The sequence below is a fragment of the Anastrepha obliqua genome, chromosome 2 (genome assembly GCF_027943255.1).
Source record: "Anastrepha obliqua isolate idAnaObli1 chromosome 2, idAnaObli1_1.0, whole genome shotgun sequence".
Classification (NCBI taxonomy): domain Eukaryota; kingdom Metazoa; phylum Arthropoda; class Insecta; order Diptera; family Tephritidae; genus Anastrepha; species Anastrepha obliqua.
The window spans coordinates 119,790,421-119,805,580 of NC_072893.1; the positions used below are offsets into that span (position 1 = coordinate 119,790,421).

The 15,160-nt window shown below is 35.6% G+C and overlaps 1 protein-coding gene across 3 annotated transcripts; it reads left to right on the forward strand.

The window, feature by feature from the left end:
- Positions 1 to 994: 994 nt before the first annotated feature.
- LOC129238457 (kelch-like protein diablo) lies at positions 995 to 12,412 on the forward strand. 3 transcript variants are annotated; one of them, XM_054873481.1, is made up of 8 exons: positions 995 to 1,023; positions 7,442 to 7,686; positions 7,744 to 7,859; positions 7,919 to 8,293; positions 8,357 to 8,673; positions 11,025 to 11,229; positions 11,298 to 11,399; positions 11,459 to 12,412. In XM_054873481.1, exons 2-8 carry the CDS (start codon positions 7,473 to 7,475, stop codon positions 11,636 to 11,638), a joined length of 1,509 nt encoding a protein of 502 aa, XP_054729456.1. In that variant the 5' UTR covers positions 995 to 1,023; positions 7,442 to 7,472; the 3' UTR covers positions 11,639 to 12,412. The 3 variants fall into 3 exon arrangements, with proteins under 3 accessions (XP_054729456.1, XP_054729457.1, XP_054729458.1); XM_054873482.1 differs by having other exon boundaries at positions 7,747 to 7,859; XM_054873483.1 differs by having other exon boundaries at positions 7,762 to 7,859.
- Positions 12,413 to 15,160: the final 2,748 nt, after the last annotated feature.

Consider the following 15,160-nt stretch of genomic DNA (forward strand, 5'->3'; position numbering starts at 1 on the left):
AATTTTCGTACACATTCTGCAATATTACCATGATTTTCAAAGTAATGTCGCAATATTTCCCAGCGTTCTTTGAGCGTATACATAACCATTTTCGTTCAGCGGAAGAATAAAACTAATTTTCTGTAAAATCAGATGACAGCTAAGTGTTACCATTCTTCAAATAATACCTAGTTCAAATCCGTAACTGTACTTTAAGAAAATGCAAAAACAAATCCAATCTCTTGAAAATTCTGACTACTCTTAACTCCTTAAAATCTTACATGTTTGTAAGGCTATGCCTATGTCATTGTCTATGTAATATACTTATCGGTCAATTTGGCAGGCTTAGTTAATTCCTCGAATATTTGCAAGACATCATTCTTATTTGAACTGTTTTCCATATCTGCAAATAATGAAAAGTTGTAAGCATATTACTCGCCATTTCAAAAGATGATTTACCTGCAATCAACATAGCATCTCTTCCAGTAGTTTCAATTCAAAAAATTAACAATTGAGCGCTTAGAGCTTTTACCTGCATCGCTGCAAAATTTATAAGTGAATATAAAAACAAAACTAAGTTGATTTCTTAGCTCTCAGCAACGTTGCTGCACTATTAAAACGGCCGCTCACTACACCGTGCACATCTGCCAGACTACTTGCTTAATTTGGCACATACTCTTGTTCTTTGATCACGCGAGACAGCAATTACTAGAAATGAAAACCATATTCCCCTCTATTAGTGTAGTTGTGAAAAAGAGCGCGCTTTGATTGTGCTGTATTTTTACATAGTTGTAACATTGTATTAAAGTAATAACAATGTTTTAATTAGTATTTCTCACACCTGGAAGAAATATTTTTCTCTCCACTAATTGATATGGCTATACGATTAGGAATGCCAGCCAGCTGCGCTCGCCACTCTCTAACGCTTGCAATGCTGAGATCAGCACTGCAGTGCGCTTGCTCGTTTAAGTTGAATGCGCATAGGTTGGTGGTTAGTATGAGTTCGTTTGAAAGGCGGTGAAGTTGTTGACTTCGCAACGAAATGTAAGTAATTGCACTACTAAATGTCCAGTTTTTGTTTTTTTTTGCGTTAAATGTTAATAAATATTAAGCAAGTGCAGCGTAAATCAAGTTAAAACAACAGCATTAACGCGTTGAGTGGCATGTGTGTAGAGTCGGCGCTCCGTGCTTTGCTTTTATTAAAGCCCCTTCGATACATTTGAATTGGTGTTTTTTGGGTGTTTCTTTAAAAGCGTGTAAAACGGAATCGAAAAAAAAAATATTTTTTGTTTGAGTATTTTATTTTTTCATACATTGTTAAAAATTTAAAAAAAATTTTTGACCATATGAGGTTTGTTCAAAAAGTTTCCAGCCTTCAAAAAATGGTCTTCACATGGACAATGAGCACAAATATAGCCGATTCTACTGGACCTATTTTGATGAAATTAAATTTAAATATGCAACAGTTATGATTTTTTCTATTTTTGGCTTGGACTATTTGTATTATTATAGAAAGGAGACGAAAAATACTCAAGTATAGAGTTGTTAGAGCGAGGAATGATCGACAATTTATGTAATATGTTAATTTTTATATATCAAAATTCCGACAACAATATATGTATAAAAGTCAACGAAATTTTTCTTCACACTTCAGTAAATTAAAATGTAATAAGCAATAAAACTGCATACCAAAAATCTATCTAGAAGCACTAATTAAAAACCGTGGAATCGCTCTGAAAAAATTTTGGAATTTTTTCGATTTTTGGATCGTCATCATCATCTTTGGGCAACTTACAGCTCGGAGTGAGCTTTAGCTTCGTTCACGATTCTTTTCCTTGCATCTCTTCTGACCTTCAGTAACAGTTCTCCAGTTTCTAACACCCAGTGAACTCAGGTCCCTTAGAATTTGTTAGTCGTGGTCATCCTCGTGCTTTAGGTGCTACGGAGGTGTATGACACGATTGATTTCTGGGGGCGTTCATCTATCCATAGCGCGTAATATAACCCAATCCTCGCAGTCTTTGGAAATTTACGTCGATGTTGTTGTAGTGGTTGAGTATTCCTGCTGAAATATTCGTAATTAGCGATTAGCACCGATTTACTACCACTGTTCTCGTGTGATGATGTCTTGTGTTCTAGGTATAACAGCAAATTTTGATTTCTACGTCTGAGATTTCATTAATTTGCCGCAAGAAGGGCTTGCCGAAAGAGCAAAGTCTTGCCCTAGCTAGACTTGGACATTCGCATAAATAGTGGAACAGACTTTCTTTCACCCCTTCCGCTTCACAGCTTCTGCAGATGGGATTGAAAGGGAAGTTAAGTCTAGATGCGCGATCCCCTTTCGTACTTCACTATGTCCTCGCCATTACTTAGCTGTAGTAATTCTTCATTGTAGCATATCCGGTAGATATCATCTTGCAGTCATAGCGGACCAAACAGCCTTCGCGGCACTTTCCTTCGAATAGTCTTAGACACGATTTATCTTTAGAAGTCATTGCCCAGCCTTCACAGCCGCATGCAGTCTTCATGGCTGTAATTGAAGTAGTTTGTCATCTCTCGTAAGAAGTTGAGATTTTATTAGTTTGGTATGAACGAAATATGGTATGTTTTCTGACGCAATCTTGCTTTGTGCTTTGTATTGTGACCCCCAGTTACTTAAACGAATGTATGGCACTCGAAGTGGTAAGTGCCAATTACCATTTCTTGTGGCAGTATTCACTCTACACTGCGTGAAATCTTCAGATTTTTAGTTTTTTCTGCATTTATTTTTAATCCTCCGGTATCAGCACCTTTCTTAATGCTGAGAAAAAGTTCGGAAGTTCAGACATTTTTTATTTCGCGCAATCATCGCGATGTCATTGACATATGCAATAACATTTTTGGGTATAATTTCAAAATTGGACTTACATTTTTTTTATTACACAAAAATAATATTTGTCCAAAGTGTTGAAAGTATTGATGTGCTGCCATTTTGTCGCATCGGATTTGTGTGTACATATAAATATGACGGCGCTCAATGTGTTAAAACTGGTATTCAAAAGAAAAAACCCGTTGCGTAGTGAGATCTTTAATTGCATTTGTTTGATTGTGATTTGATTGTGTGGAATGTTAATTTATTTATACAAATACAAAAGGAACCCCCACAAATTTGCCATCAATCAGCTGTAAAACATTGCATTAATAGGATTCAAAAAAAAATTAATAAATAAAAATAAAAATAAATACATGCAAGGAAAATATTATATATAATTATCACTCAATTCATATCAAATTACAGTAATACTATTGTATTTGATGGGGTGTGAGCCCTCCCACTACCCAACCTACGAGGGGAATTCAAATAGTTCCAGAAGTGAAGAGACAGAAGTGAAAAATTTGTTTTTATTTAAGGGGGGATTCTACTGTAAAAATCAAATTTTCATGGATTTTGTTATCATACTTGTATTAATTTAATTAGTAAAGAAAAGTTTAGGGTTACATAAACACAGGTCTTGAGTGTACAAAAAAATTGTTTAAATTTATTTTCATTTCAAAATGGCAGCTGTACAGCCGCTCCCCCGAAACGCCTTTTGAAATCTGCCCACACTGTCGCGCATTTAAAAAAAATCTGAAATGAAAAAAACCAAATTTTTTTTTATTATATATCATTATTTTTAGTTGTTAAGCCTATTACTTGCAAAAAAAAAATTTTTTTGTAAAATTTTTGAAGTTTTTTAAAAAATCGACATTTTTTTGTTGTCATTTTGTTATTAAAAAAGGGGTTATAAATAATAAATTTTTTCCCACCATAGCTTTAAAAACTAGTAAATATTGTTAAAAATATACTGTCAAAGTTTGAGCTTGATATGTTAATTTTTCACGGAGCTGTGATGTGGGCAATTTTGAAAACGTGGTTTCGAGAAAAACACGCTTAAACAATTTTCCATACTTACAGCTTAATCAGCTATTCCTGCCCCATATAAAATTTCGGTTTTTTCGTAAACGACATTTTGAAAGTAAAATGCTGTATAATTTCAGCAGCGTCACACACTGGGGATTTTTGTACTGAGATGCGGAAAAAATTATACATACCAAAAAATATTTACATTTTTACTACTAACGAAGTTGTATATATTTGTGTATGAAAAGAACATGTTTAAAAACATTATTTTTTAAAAAATTTTTTTAAAAAAATTTAAAAAAATAATGTTTTTTAAAATTCATAAATTTTATTTTTAAAAATATATGGAAAGAACATGATTTAAAACAATGTTTAAAAACTGTTTTAAAAAAATGTTGAAAATCAATGTTTTTTCCATATAGAAATATATACTACTGCGTTATTTGTAAAAATATGAAAATTTTTATATGGACTGCCGACAAGTGAATAAATAATGAACAAATATTTATTTTTAATGATGTCATATATACACAAATTATACACATTACATATTCATATAAAACATATTTTTTTGCAAATTTTATTCTTGTAAAAGCGCAATTACTTCCTTGGTTAAATCACTGTGCTTTTTCTTATGTCAAATGTGATATCAACGGGTCTGATGTCACCATCATTCGGTGCAGAAGATGGTCCATGTATCGCAAAGATTCTACACAAGACTTACACACAATATTGGGCACCCAATATTTATTCTTTTGTACATACTTTATCCCAAAGTATGCTTGGTAGGTTGTTTTCACAAACTCTGTGATCTGTTTTCTTTGCTTTTGCGAACAAAATTTGCCACATATATAACAAAAACTGTTGCAATCGTTAACACAATGTTTTCGTGACGAACTCATATTTTCGAGACAACAATTTCTTTAAAACTGAAAAATGACACTAACTGATAACTTCTGAGTCTAACAGCAGAAAGTGTTTTACCTAAATATGCAAACAGATAACGAAACCGTAGTTAGGTTTAATCAAATTAGTGCAACTGTAGGAGGGCACTTTAAATTTGTTTAGTAATTTTTAATTTTGCGTTTATCTCAGGAACCAGAGTCAATTCAAAAAATGTAATTTCATACTCAATATATATAATGATGCTAATAGTGCTAATGAAAACCATTAACAAAATTATTGCCGCCGATTGTTTTTTTTTGTTGCCCTGTGTTATCATTGCCAAAAAAAAGGCAGTGGCGCCTGGTGGCACTTGCAATTGATTAAAACTGAAAGAGACGCTATTAAGGAACACGTTGATACTAGTTTCTGACCGTAGGTAAATGTAGCTCAACTTGCAGATCCAAGAATATGAAGGAATATGATTTTTTTTTTTGTTTTTGTAAAATTAATTATAAATAGATAATCAAATGCTTCACAGCCTTTGTTCTTCCGGCTAAAATATATAAAAATATCGTACCCTAAATGAAAAATAAAAAATTCGAAGTCGGCTCAAGCAAAAGGAAACAAAACACCTTGGGCTTTGAAGTTTTTTCTTAGTCAGTTCAATACTATAAAACAATTATACTCTTGACATATCTATAAAAAAAAAAACTGTAAGTCGGAATTTAGTAATTCTTTTTGATTTTATTGTTGGTTCTATTCTGGAATTTAGAAATACCATTAAACATTGCGTAGGTGGTATGTTGGAAATTTGACTTTTTTCCGCAAAATCCCCAGTGTGCGTCACTTTTAAAATAAAACTCTTCTGTTTCTTAGATCAGTAAGAGAACCTTACTGCAGATTGCTCTGAACTATACTAACCGAGAGACCTATACCCACATCTAATCGTTGCAAAAATATATACCTGTTGAGTAGCTCTTCTAGCTCCCCTCTCTTAATGCTTTATTCTTTTATCCGAAATAATATCCAAGGAGCATTTTCAAGGTCAAAAGAATCTATAGATATTCTGACATGGGTAACCAAGTAGAAGGTTGGAGTAGGGAACGTCTTATCTCTTGATCAAGCGCATATGACCGTAAACCGCTCGAGCGCTCAGTTTATACCTGCTTTGCTAAAACTTTTATAACATGAAAACTATTCAAGATTTCTTTTTAAGATTTTCATGGAACATTCTGGAGTTGTTTCTGAGTATGTTTCAACAAAAAGTAAAAAATCGATTTTTTTTAAGTTTTACAGTAGAGGCCCCCCTTAAGCTTCCGTTTCGATATTTGTTACTACCGGAAGTCCAATACACTTTTAAATTTTTTACAAAGCTTATTTCTGGTATGGCTTGAAAAAATAAAATACAAATTTATTCTTCAAAAGTGATATTGTCACCTTCAAAGTGCTCCACACAAGCCCATTTATGCTAGCATTTGATCGAGCTCTCCAAACATTTGTGGAACTCTACCATCAAAGCCATCTTCGATTCACGAGTTATGTTCCCACAAACCCCTTCTTTTTTGTCGTATTTCTTCACGTAGACGTCTCATAAATCACACCTAGTACTCCTTATTAGCAGACTGGTAGCGAGGATGTGGCAATAAAATGGTGCGGAAGCGCTAGTTGGATTCTGGATGAATCATCACTTCAACCAACCAACCAATCAACTGACTGACCTCGCAAAAATTCGTTTTGTACAATGCATTTGTAAGCCATAAAAACCGTGAGTGGAGCATCGGTTTCTTTCTTGACTAAAAACGATGTTGGTTTTTTGGTCTCGGTTAATTCGGAGCTCACCACTCACTCGTCTGATTTCTGGATTGCGTGTGGTTATCATAAACCTACGACTCGTCCCCAGTAATAAATGTTGGGGTGGTTACAGTCTTCAAAATAATGTCCTCGGCGATATCAATGCAGTCCCTTTTTTGTATGAAATTCAGAGACCAACTTTTCAGCAACAGGGACCAACTAGCAGAAATACACCTGGAGGTTTGCCATTGCCAGTCGAAGTGCGAATAGAATATCTTTTGGAGAATGTCAATTGGAGTTTCGTATCTGGGGTTTGGGACCTATGCACTTCCGAATGGCAGTGATGATCTAACCCATTCTTTTTCTGCTTTTTCTTAATTGGCGTGATAACCGCTTATGCTTTTTAGCCGAGTTTAATGAAGTTGGACAGTTGAACACACCAAGTAAAGCCAAGTGCTTCTCCACCTGATCTTTCGACTAACGCGACGAAGCTTAAGGATAGATTTCAAAAAAATTTTGTGGAAAAAGATTTATTGTGGTTTTTATATACCATTGATTAGTTCCTGAAACTTGACGACCTTTAAAAACCGCTTAGAAAAAACAATAAAAGCTCAGTAATAAAACCTCGAAAGTTATTGAATGCTTTTAACATAAGAGTCTAATGAAAAGACTATGCCTAGGCAGCATTGAAGTAATCTTCAGTATTAGAAATCGTTGTGGGCTCTGCTATAGCTAAAAACTGCTTGGAATATCTGGAGAAGTGACGTCATGTGAGTGTCTTTAAGTGGCACCCTACCACAACTTTCAAACTACTTGCCTTGAATTATACCTAATATAATTCCTTCCTTCACATCTTATCGAAATTTTCCCCTCTTACATTAATAATCACTTCTCCGCATTCGCTTAGACCTCATAATTCTTCTTACACCTTGAAAAACATGCGAAGGGCATCTAGTGATGGTTCGTGCTCGGTGGCGTCATCTCCGCGAATATTTGCGCACTCATCGTCAATGGATACAGCAGCATCTTTCACATACTCTGATGAATCTTCGAGCACATTTGCTCCGACTCTATTGGATGATTCTGCAACATCAGGCATTTATTCCGATCGATCTCGAGAAATATTCGCACAAACTTCGGTAGACCTATCAAGTATGTACGCCACTTGGCATCCACTAAAAAGTTATTTGTAAGAAAGTTTGAATTTAGCAGCGGCACTTATCTCAGATTACACTTTGGCTAGAGCTGATCTGTTGGAGAGCGAGGCACGGTGTGAAATAGCACGCCAACGCATCACCGATTATGAGATTAGAAATTTCATGCAGGTAAGTCGGCTCTAAGTAGACTGGTATAAAACCTACTTCGCATTTTGTATTTCTTACAGGTACACCAAAGTCCGGAGTTTCTTGATTTTCACTACGAACACTTGCAGCGCATCGTAGAGAATGATGATTTGAATGTGAACTCTGAGGCAGATGTTTTCCGGGCAATCATGCGTTGGTATAAAGAAGACACAAAAGCGCGACAAGAACACTTACCAAATTTGATTGGCTGTTTGCGTCTCACACAATTCGATGTCGAATTTTTATACTCGAATATAAACACGCTGCCGGGCTGTGAGCTGCTGGTGAATAGAGCAGTGGAATGGCTGCTTCGCCCATCAGCGCGCTCCAATATAATGTTGCGTTTCACAAAACCTCGGAAGGGTCTGCAAGCAGAAGAAGAAACATATTGGTATGCAGTCCAGACGCGAGGAGACGTAAGTGCAAGAGGAGGTGACTTTTCTCTTTCAAAATTTCGTATAAAATAACTTAACTTTTAGCGCAGGTTCGCTGAGAAATGTGTTTTGCGCTACAACAAAGTCGATGGTGAATGGCAGAAGTGGGCTGAAATAAAATTGGAGCGCAGCAACTTCGGCGTAGTTCAAATGGATGATAGCATTATCTGCATTGGCGGCTTGGGACGTAACAACAGGCCGAGCAATCTTGTTAGTCGATACAATCTGAATACCCAAACCTGGGAGCAAATGCCGTCAATGGAACAGCGTCGAGTTTACTTGAGTGTAACGCTTTTGGATGGCAAAATGTATGCTTTTGGTGGGCAGGACGAGAAATACCAAGCACTCAACTCAGTGGAAATGTAAGTTTTGTCCCACATACTTAGGTTATGTTTGGTTGAATGGCAAGGCAAGACAGATAGATAGATATATGAATGAGGTTTGTGCTTCGACCTCATGGTTTTTTGTGCGCTCTACTCGTCGCAGTATTTTGAATGAGGTTCCCTTACTAAACTTCGGATAGAGCGTATGTGCCTTTCCTCTGGCTGCAGATGGCCAAGAAGGTACATTAGAGATTGATCGCAGAAACGACAAGAGTCCGTAGTACAAATCCCGAATATATGCAGATGACTTGGCAGTCTGCAGTGACCTGTGAGAATGCAAGTGAGCATTCTCAGTTTATCCTTGAGGAGGTTTATGAGTTTTTTTAACCTCTTTTGATTGTGCCCTCCCAGTAAGGATTTTGTCTGGCGTAGCCCCATAGTTTGGTGCCAGCAAATCTCCATTAGCCTTAGCTCTTCACTTTTCAGCTTCTCCTTGATAGTGTGTTGTCCCATGGTAAGGAAGGTCTCGGGCTCTATTGGTAACAAGGCCGCAGCCTTTCTCGCCAATGCGTTCGATACCTCATTCCCAGTTATATCCCTCTGTCCAGGGACCTAAACTAGAAGGATGCAATTGTGCAATTATGAGAAGATGCTGTTAAGCCTAAAGGGATGTCGGTGTGAAGGCAAAAACTCTGCAATCTATACTAAAACGTGCATTAGGGAAACCTGGACAAATCCTACCATTGACACAAAAGCCAAACATAACATCTAAAATTTAAAACTCAAACCTAGAGGTGACGCTAATTTTAAGACAGAGGTAAGGACGCGAGACCTGAAAGACCACTTAAAACTTATTTAGAAACATATAAGACAACCAAGACCGCGCTTGAGAGCTTTACTATTACTGAAACTGAGCTCTAGATTTAGATTGAGACTAAGAATAAGACCGAGATCTGGACCAATACCAAAACCAAAACAAAGTTAAGGCCAATACTAAGGCCAAAATTATAATCAAAGCCAAACTCAGACTCTGAGAAAGATTCAGACCACAATTCCACTCCAGACCGAAACCAAAATCGCATCTAAAAGCTCTGCTTTACGATATTTATAGTACGACCGAAACCGAGATCAACAGCGTAAATTAAACTAAAGCTTAGATCAAAGCCGAGGCAAGGTCAAAGTAAAGATCAAAACCGAAACTTAAACTCAGATCATCATAATCAAAGCTAACTTAGATCAGTGCGGTCGGCGCAGCCGAGTGGGCTGGTGCATGACTACCGGTCGAGAGTGCGTAGGTTCAAATTTCCATGTAAACCATAATGAAAGACCAAAATGATAGAAAGAGTGTTTTCTAATAGCGGTCGCCCCTGGGCAGGCAGTGCAAACTTCCGTGTACATTTCTGCCATGAAAAAGCTCCTCATAAAAACATTTGCCGTTCGGAGTCGTCTTAAAACTTCAGGTCCCTAAATTTGTGAAACACCGTCAAGACGCACACCACAAATAGGAGGAGGAGCTCGGCCAAGCACGCCAGCTATTTATTTACTTCTTATCTCATTATAAAGGCTAAAGTAACAGCCAAAATTGAGGTGAAAACAAAACCGCGGGAAAGTAAAACCATGAACTAACAGACCGAACCGGGGCATGAAACACCAAATGATAGACCATTTTGTATCTAAAACCGGACGCCCCCGGCAGGCAAACATCTCAGTATATTTCTGTCATGAAAAAGCTCCTCACAAAAGACCATTCGCTCGGAGGCAACACAAAAGTGTAGGTCCCTCCATTTGTGGAACAGCGAGACCGATACTAACACCGAAACCGAGATCAAGATCATGACGAAGACTAAGTCCAAAACTAAAGCCAGCCCAAAATGAAGATCAAAACCAAAAACTATTCGCGATGATTGTTAAGACTAAAACCAGACTTGGATTAAGACAAAACCGAAAATGGAAGACAAGACCAAGATCGGAACTGTGATTAAACATAAAACTGAGACTGGGGCTAAGATCAAACAAATACTGAAAGCAAGACCAAGGCAAGGACCAAACTGTGACTCGTATCAGTACGAAAACCTGGAGAAGACCGAAAGCAATTATTAGCAAGACAAAAGCTGTGGTGAATATCAATAAGTAAAAACGATACAGAGCGACATCAGCATTAAGACCAGCTCTCTGGTCCAGATAAATGCCAATAATAAAAGAAAATCTTGGGCAAGTTTAGGATCAATGCCATAACAGAGAAATGTTTAGATACCTATTTAGTTAAACAGTTCCATGAAGGTTGGAATTTGATGAATACTGCGCGAGTCTGTCTTAGACTACAAATCAATCTATTTGAATCTATTTCATCCACTTCCCTGCATTTAAGTTTCATATCCAAATTTTTTCAGGTTCGATACTACAGCTGGTCATTGGCAAACACTTTCTAGTATGTCAATACGGCGTGCGGGTACTGGTGCCGCTGTTTTGGATGGCAAACTCTACGTAATTGGCGGCTTCAATAAAACGCACTTAAGTGTGGTTGAGCGCTATGATCCAGCGAAGAATATCTGGGCACAATGCACGGATATGAACGATGCACGTGGCTGGCCTGGAGTAAGTACAGAATAAGGTGGATTGCTGATGAACTAAAAGTTTAATTAAACGAAAATGTTACTTTTTAGGTAACTGTACATAATGGACAAATCTATGTAGTCGGCGGTTGGTTTAATGGTGCACTGAGATCGGTGGAACGCTACAGTTTGGAGAACAACAAATGGTTTAAAGTGGGTGTTCATAAAAGTGCGTATTTTTAGTTAGTAATTGATTTTAATTTTTCTTACAGATTTCCGGTTTGAATGTTGCGCGTGGCAGTATTTGTGCGGTGTCTATGAATCAGGAGTTGTGGGCATTCGGTGGCTATAGCGAAGGGGTACTTAAGGACAATGTGGAAGTGTACGATGCGGAAAATGATAAATGGATTGAAAAAAAGATGCTGCCGGAAGCTGGCAGATATGTGCATTAAGTGATGGATATCACATATACATACACAAATTTCGGGTTTCTAATATTAGCTGAATAACTTACAAAAGGATTCGTCTTAGGAAAGTTAAGTTTAGGAATTAAACTTAGGCAACTTTAACAGAGCGCGATGTTTTACGAAAATATTATTGACCCCTGAAGAGAGAGTCTGTTTTATCAGTAAGTGCTATTTTGGGCTAATTAAGCAAGTTGGGTGCTCTTAACCATATAAACAAAGTCGAGAACTCGGAAAAAAATTTAAATTCAAAAGACCACCTGCAAAACATAAAATTTTGAAAAATCAACACTACTTTTGAGCTACTTTGGACTTGCACTCTTGCAATATAATTCTAAGAAGAAGAAATTTTCTAAGAATTCTGATTAAAAAATGTAAAATTTTTGATGAGAATTAGTGCATTTCTTTTTAAATTTGCGTAAAGTTCGAAACTTATATTTATATAGTTTTTAGAAAAATCAACCAGATATTCATAAGAAATTGTAAAATTAAATGGAAAACGAAACTGTCCAAACTTGTCAATAGTTATTTAATGCTGTGCAGGTGTAGTGCAATGGTTAAAGATCCACGGATCATTCAATCTAAATGGAGAGAAATGCTACAGCATTGAAAGTAGTGGAAGCGGCTTCCACTGGTTGGGGTAGAAGTAAGAACTTTACTTCACTTGATATTTCTTATTAGCTTTGGCTTAAATGAAAAAAAAACGACTAGCGTGCTATGAGGAGCTCAACGAAAGTCGGTAGACGATTACTGCGACCATAAAAAAAACATAATTTTAATGTTTATATATATTACAAAATTTTTATATATAAGAATTTTTATAATAATAATGTTTATATTCAAGAATTTTTGTAATAAGAATTTTTTTTTTAAGAAGTTTCTAATAAGGATCGCCTCTCGGCAGGCTATGGCAAAAACTCAGAGTGCATTTCTGCCATGAAAAAACTCCTCATAAAGGTCATCCGCTGTAAGTCAATTCTATTTGTGAAACAGCTTCGAATGACCAAAATTTATTTACAAATACAAAAGCAGCCAACTAAACCCAGAACGAAACCTGTACGTGACTAGGACTAAGACCAATAGAAGCCTAAAATGAATTCAAATGAGATCAAAGCCAAAACTATTCACGACTACCGTCAAGTCTAAAGCCCAGACTTGAATTGAGACTAGCACGAAAATGGAAAACAAGGCGAAAAAAATACCAATACGAAGACCAACACCAATTATTAGTGAGACAAAAGCTTAAATAAATACCGATAAGCAAAAACGATACAGACACACTTCGCTATAGAGACCAGCTCTTAGGTGAAGACGAATGACAATAATAAGAGAAAATTTCACACCAGACAGGGAAAGTTTCAGATTTTTATTTAGTTAAACAGTTCCAAAAAGCCCCTCATAACACAACTGCGGGTTTTGTCGAACAACATCAAGACGCACACCACAAATTCGAGAAGCAGCTCGGGCAAACAGCCAAGAAAGGATGTAGGTGCTCGAAACAGGCATTAGATCTATGCTCTAGTGAACTTTTTTCTTAGAATTTTATGTAGAATCTGAATCTGCGATATTGGGTGACTCTAATGAAGATGGAATTGCATAAAGCTGTATGAAACCTTTGGAGAATAGGCAGATGGTATGAAAAAATATCAAAGAACTAAAATCACTATAAACACATAAGAACACATCTGCCATTCAAAGGCGGTTGTAAAACAATATCAAGGCGCTTATCACAAAATTAGAGGAGTAAAAAGAAATTACGTAGTTTTTTTATTTTAATAAATAAAAATTAGCAGGCAACGCTACGCAAAATTGTAATAGTTGAACTACTGATATGTAAAAAAGATGTTGAAAAGCAATAGCATTGGACAGGCAAATAAAAATGTATGCGGTTTTTTTTATTTCAGTTAAAAAAATCATCTGGCAATTCTATTTGAGATTGTTATACTTTAATGAGAATTATGATTCTGTGTAACGGTAAATTGGTTAATAAATAAAATAAATACTACCTTTTTTTAACTAAAATGTAATTTTAGTATTTTTATTTTAGTTGAAAAAATAGTCTGGCACCCTTATTCATGGTTGTTATGTGCATACCGCAAATTACAAAACCACATCGTTAAAGGCATAAATAATTTTTTTTTCAAGCTTTTGATTTTAAGTATGTAGTTGAAAAAATCATCTGGCAACTCTATTCGAGATTATTATACTTTAATGAGTAAAGCCATAAATTGGTTATAAAAAACATTAATAATAAATATTTGTATTTTAATTAAACAAATTTATCTGGAAACCCTTTTCATGGTTGTCATAGTTAAATATATAGCGGCCATTGCAAACTCACAGTATTAGGTACATAAATATAAACTTACTTAAAAAACATCTGGCAACCCTATTAAGATTGTTATACTTAAATGAGTAAAATGTTTAATATTGTAACCCAGATTATTGAACAAAATAACTAATAGATATTTTTATTTTAGGAAAAAAATATTCTGGCAACACTATCTAAAGTTGTTATAGTTAAATATATAGCGTCCATTGCAAACTCACATCATTGAAAACATAAATAAAGTTATATTAAATTTTTTGATTTTAAGTTCTTAAAAATCATCTGGCAACTCTATTAGAGATTGCTATACTCAAATGAATAAAGTGGTGAGTTCTGTGAACCGATGAGTTGGTTAAAAAAAATAAATATTAACTATTTTTATTTTAGGTAAAAAATAGTCTGGCAACCCTATTCATGGTTTTTATAGTTTTGTGGATACCGTCCACTAGAAGCACTCAATATTTAAAACATAAATAACTTCATTCATTAATTTGAATTGATTAATTAATTAAAAATGCATCTGGCAACGCTGTTCAAAATTTGTATAGTTCAGCGAGCATGCGTCTTTTATTTCATATCTACTAAATATATTCACTCGCTTGAAATCCATACACTAAGTTATTTGTTTTGAAAAATGTGGCAACACTACACGTAATATTTCGAACCAAAAGGTGCTTAAAAGTGCATGACTGCATTTCAATGATATTCGCAATATTTTTGTTTTCAAAATTAAAGCGTTACCTAATTAATTCATATTTTAATACCGATTTACATATAAAAATCAAAAAAGGCAAAACCGAACTTAAGGTGAAAAAAAGTATTATATTTTTACTCGTAAATACAGCAGTTCCTTATCAAAATTTTATTTATTTATTTTTTTACGGTTCGAGCTCACCGATTTTCAATTCACCTCACCTTTAGAAACTCTTAGCTGCGCCTGGTTGTATAAATATTTATTTATAAAATTTAATGCCATTATGAGACCTCCAACAGGTAAATATCTACAGCCAGCAAAAGCTATTGATATAATGGAGAAAATTGATGGGATTTAGGTTGGCGCACTACCCACGACTGTCGAAGAAATCGTCTATCGTTTAGCTGCCAAACCCGAATAATAAAAAAGTGCTCAAGTTCTCTGAAAGGTCCCCGCAACTTCTGCAATGGAGAGTAAATGGTAAACC

Excerpts from the sequence above, each read along its gene's own strand:
- LOC129238457 (XM_054873481.1), top strand. The coding sequence starts at position 7,473 with ATGCGAAGGGCATCTAGTGATGGTTCGTGCTCGGTGGCGTCATCTCCG. Across the intron at positions 7,860-7,918 it reads AGATTAGAAATTTCATGCAG|GTACACCAAAGTCCGGAGTT; the intron begins GTAAGTCGGCTC and ends TATTTCTTACAG. Across the intron at positions 11,230-11,297 it reads ATGCACGTGGCTGGCCTGGA|GTAACTGTACATAATGGACA; the intron begins GTAAGTACAGAA and ends GTTACTTTTTAG.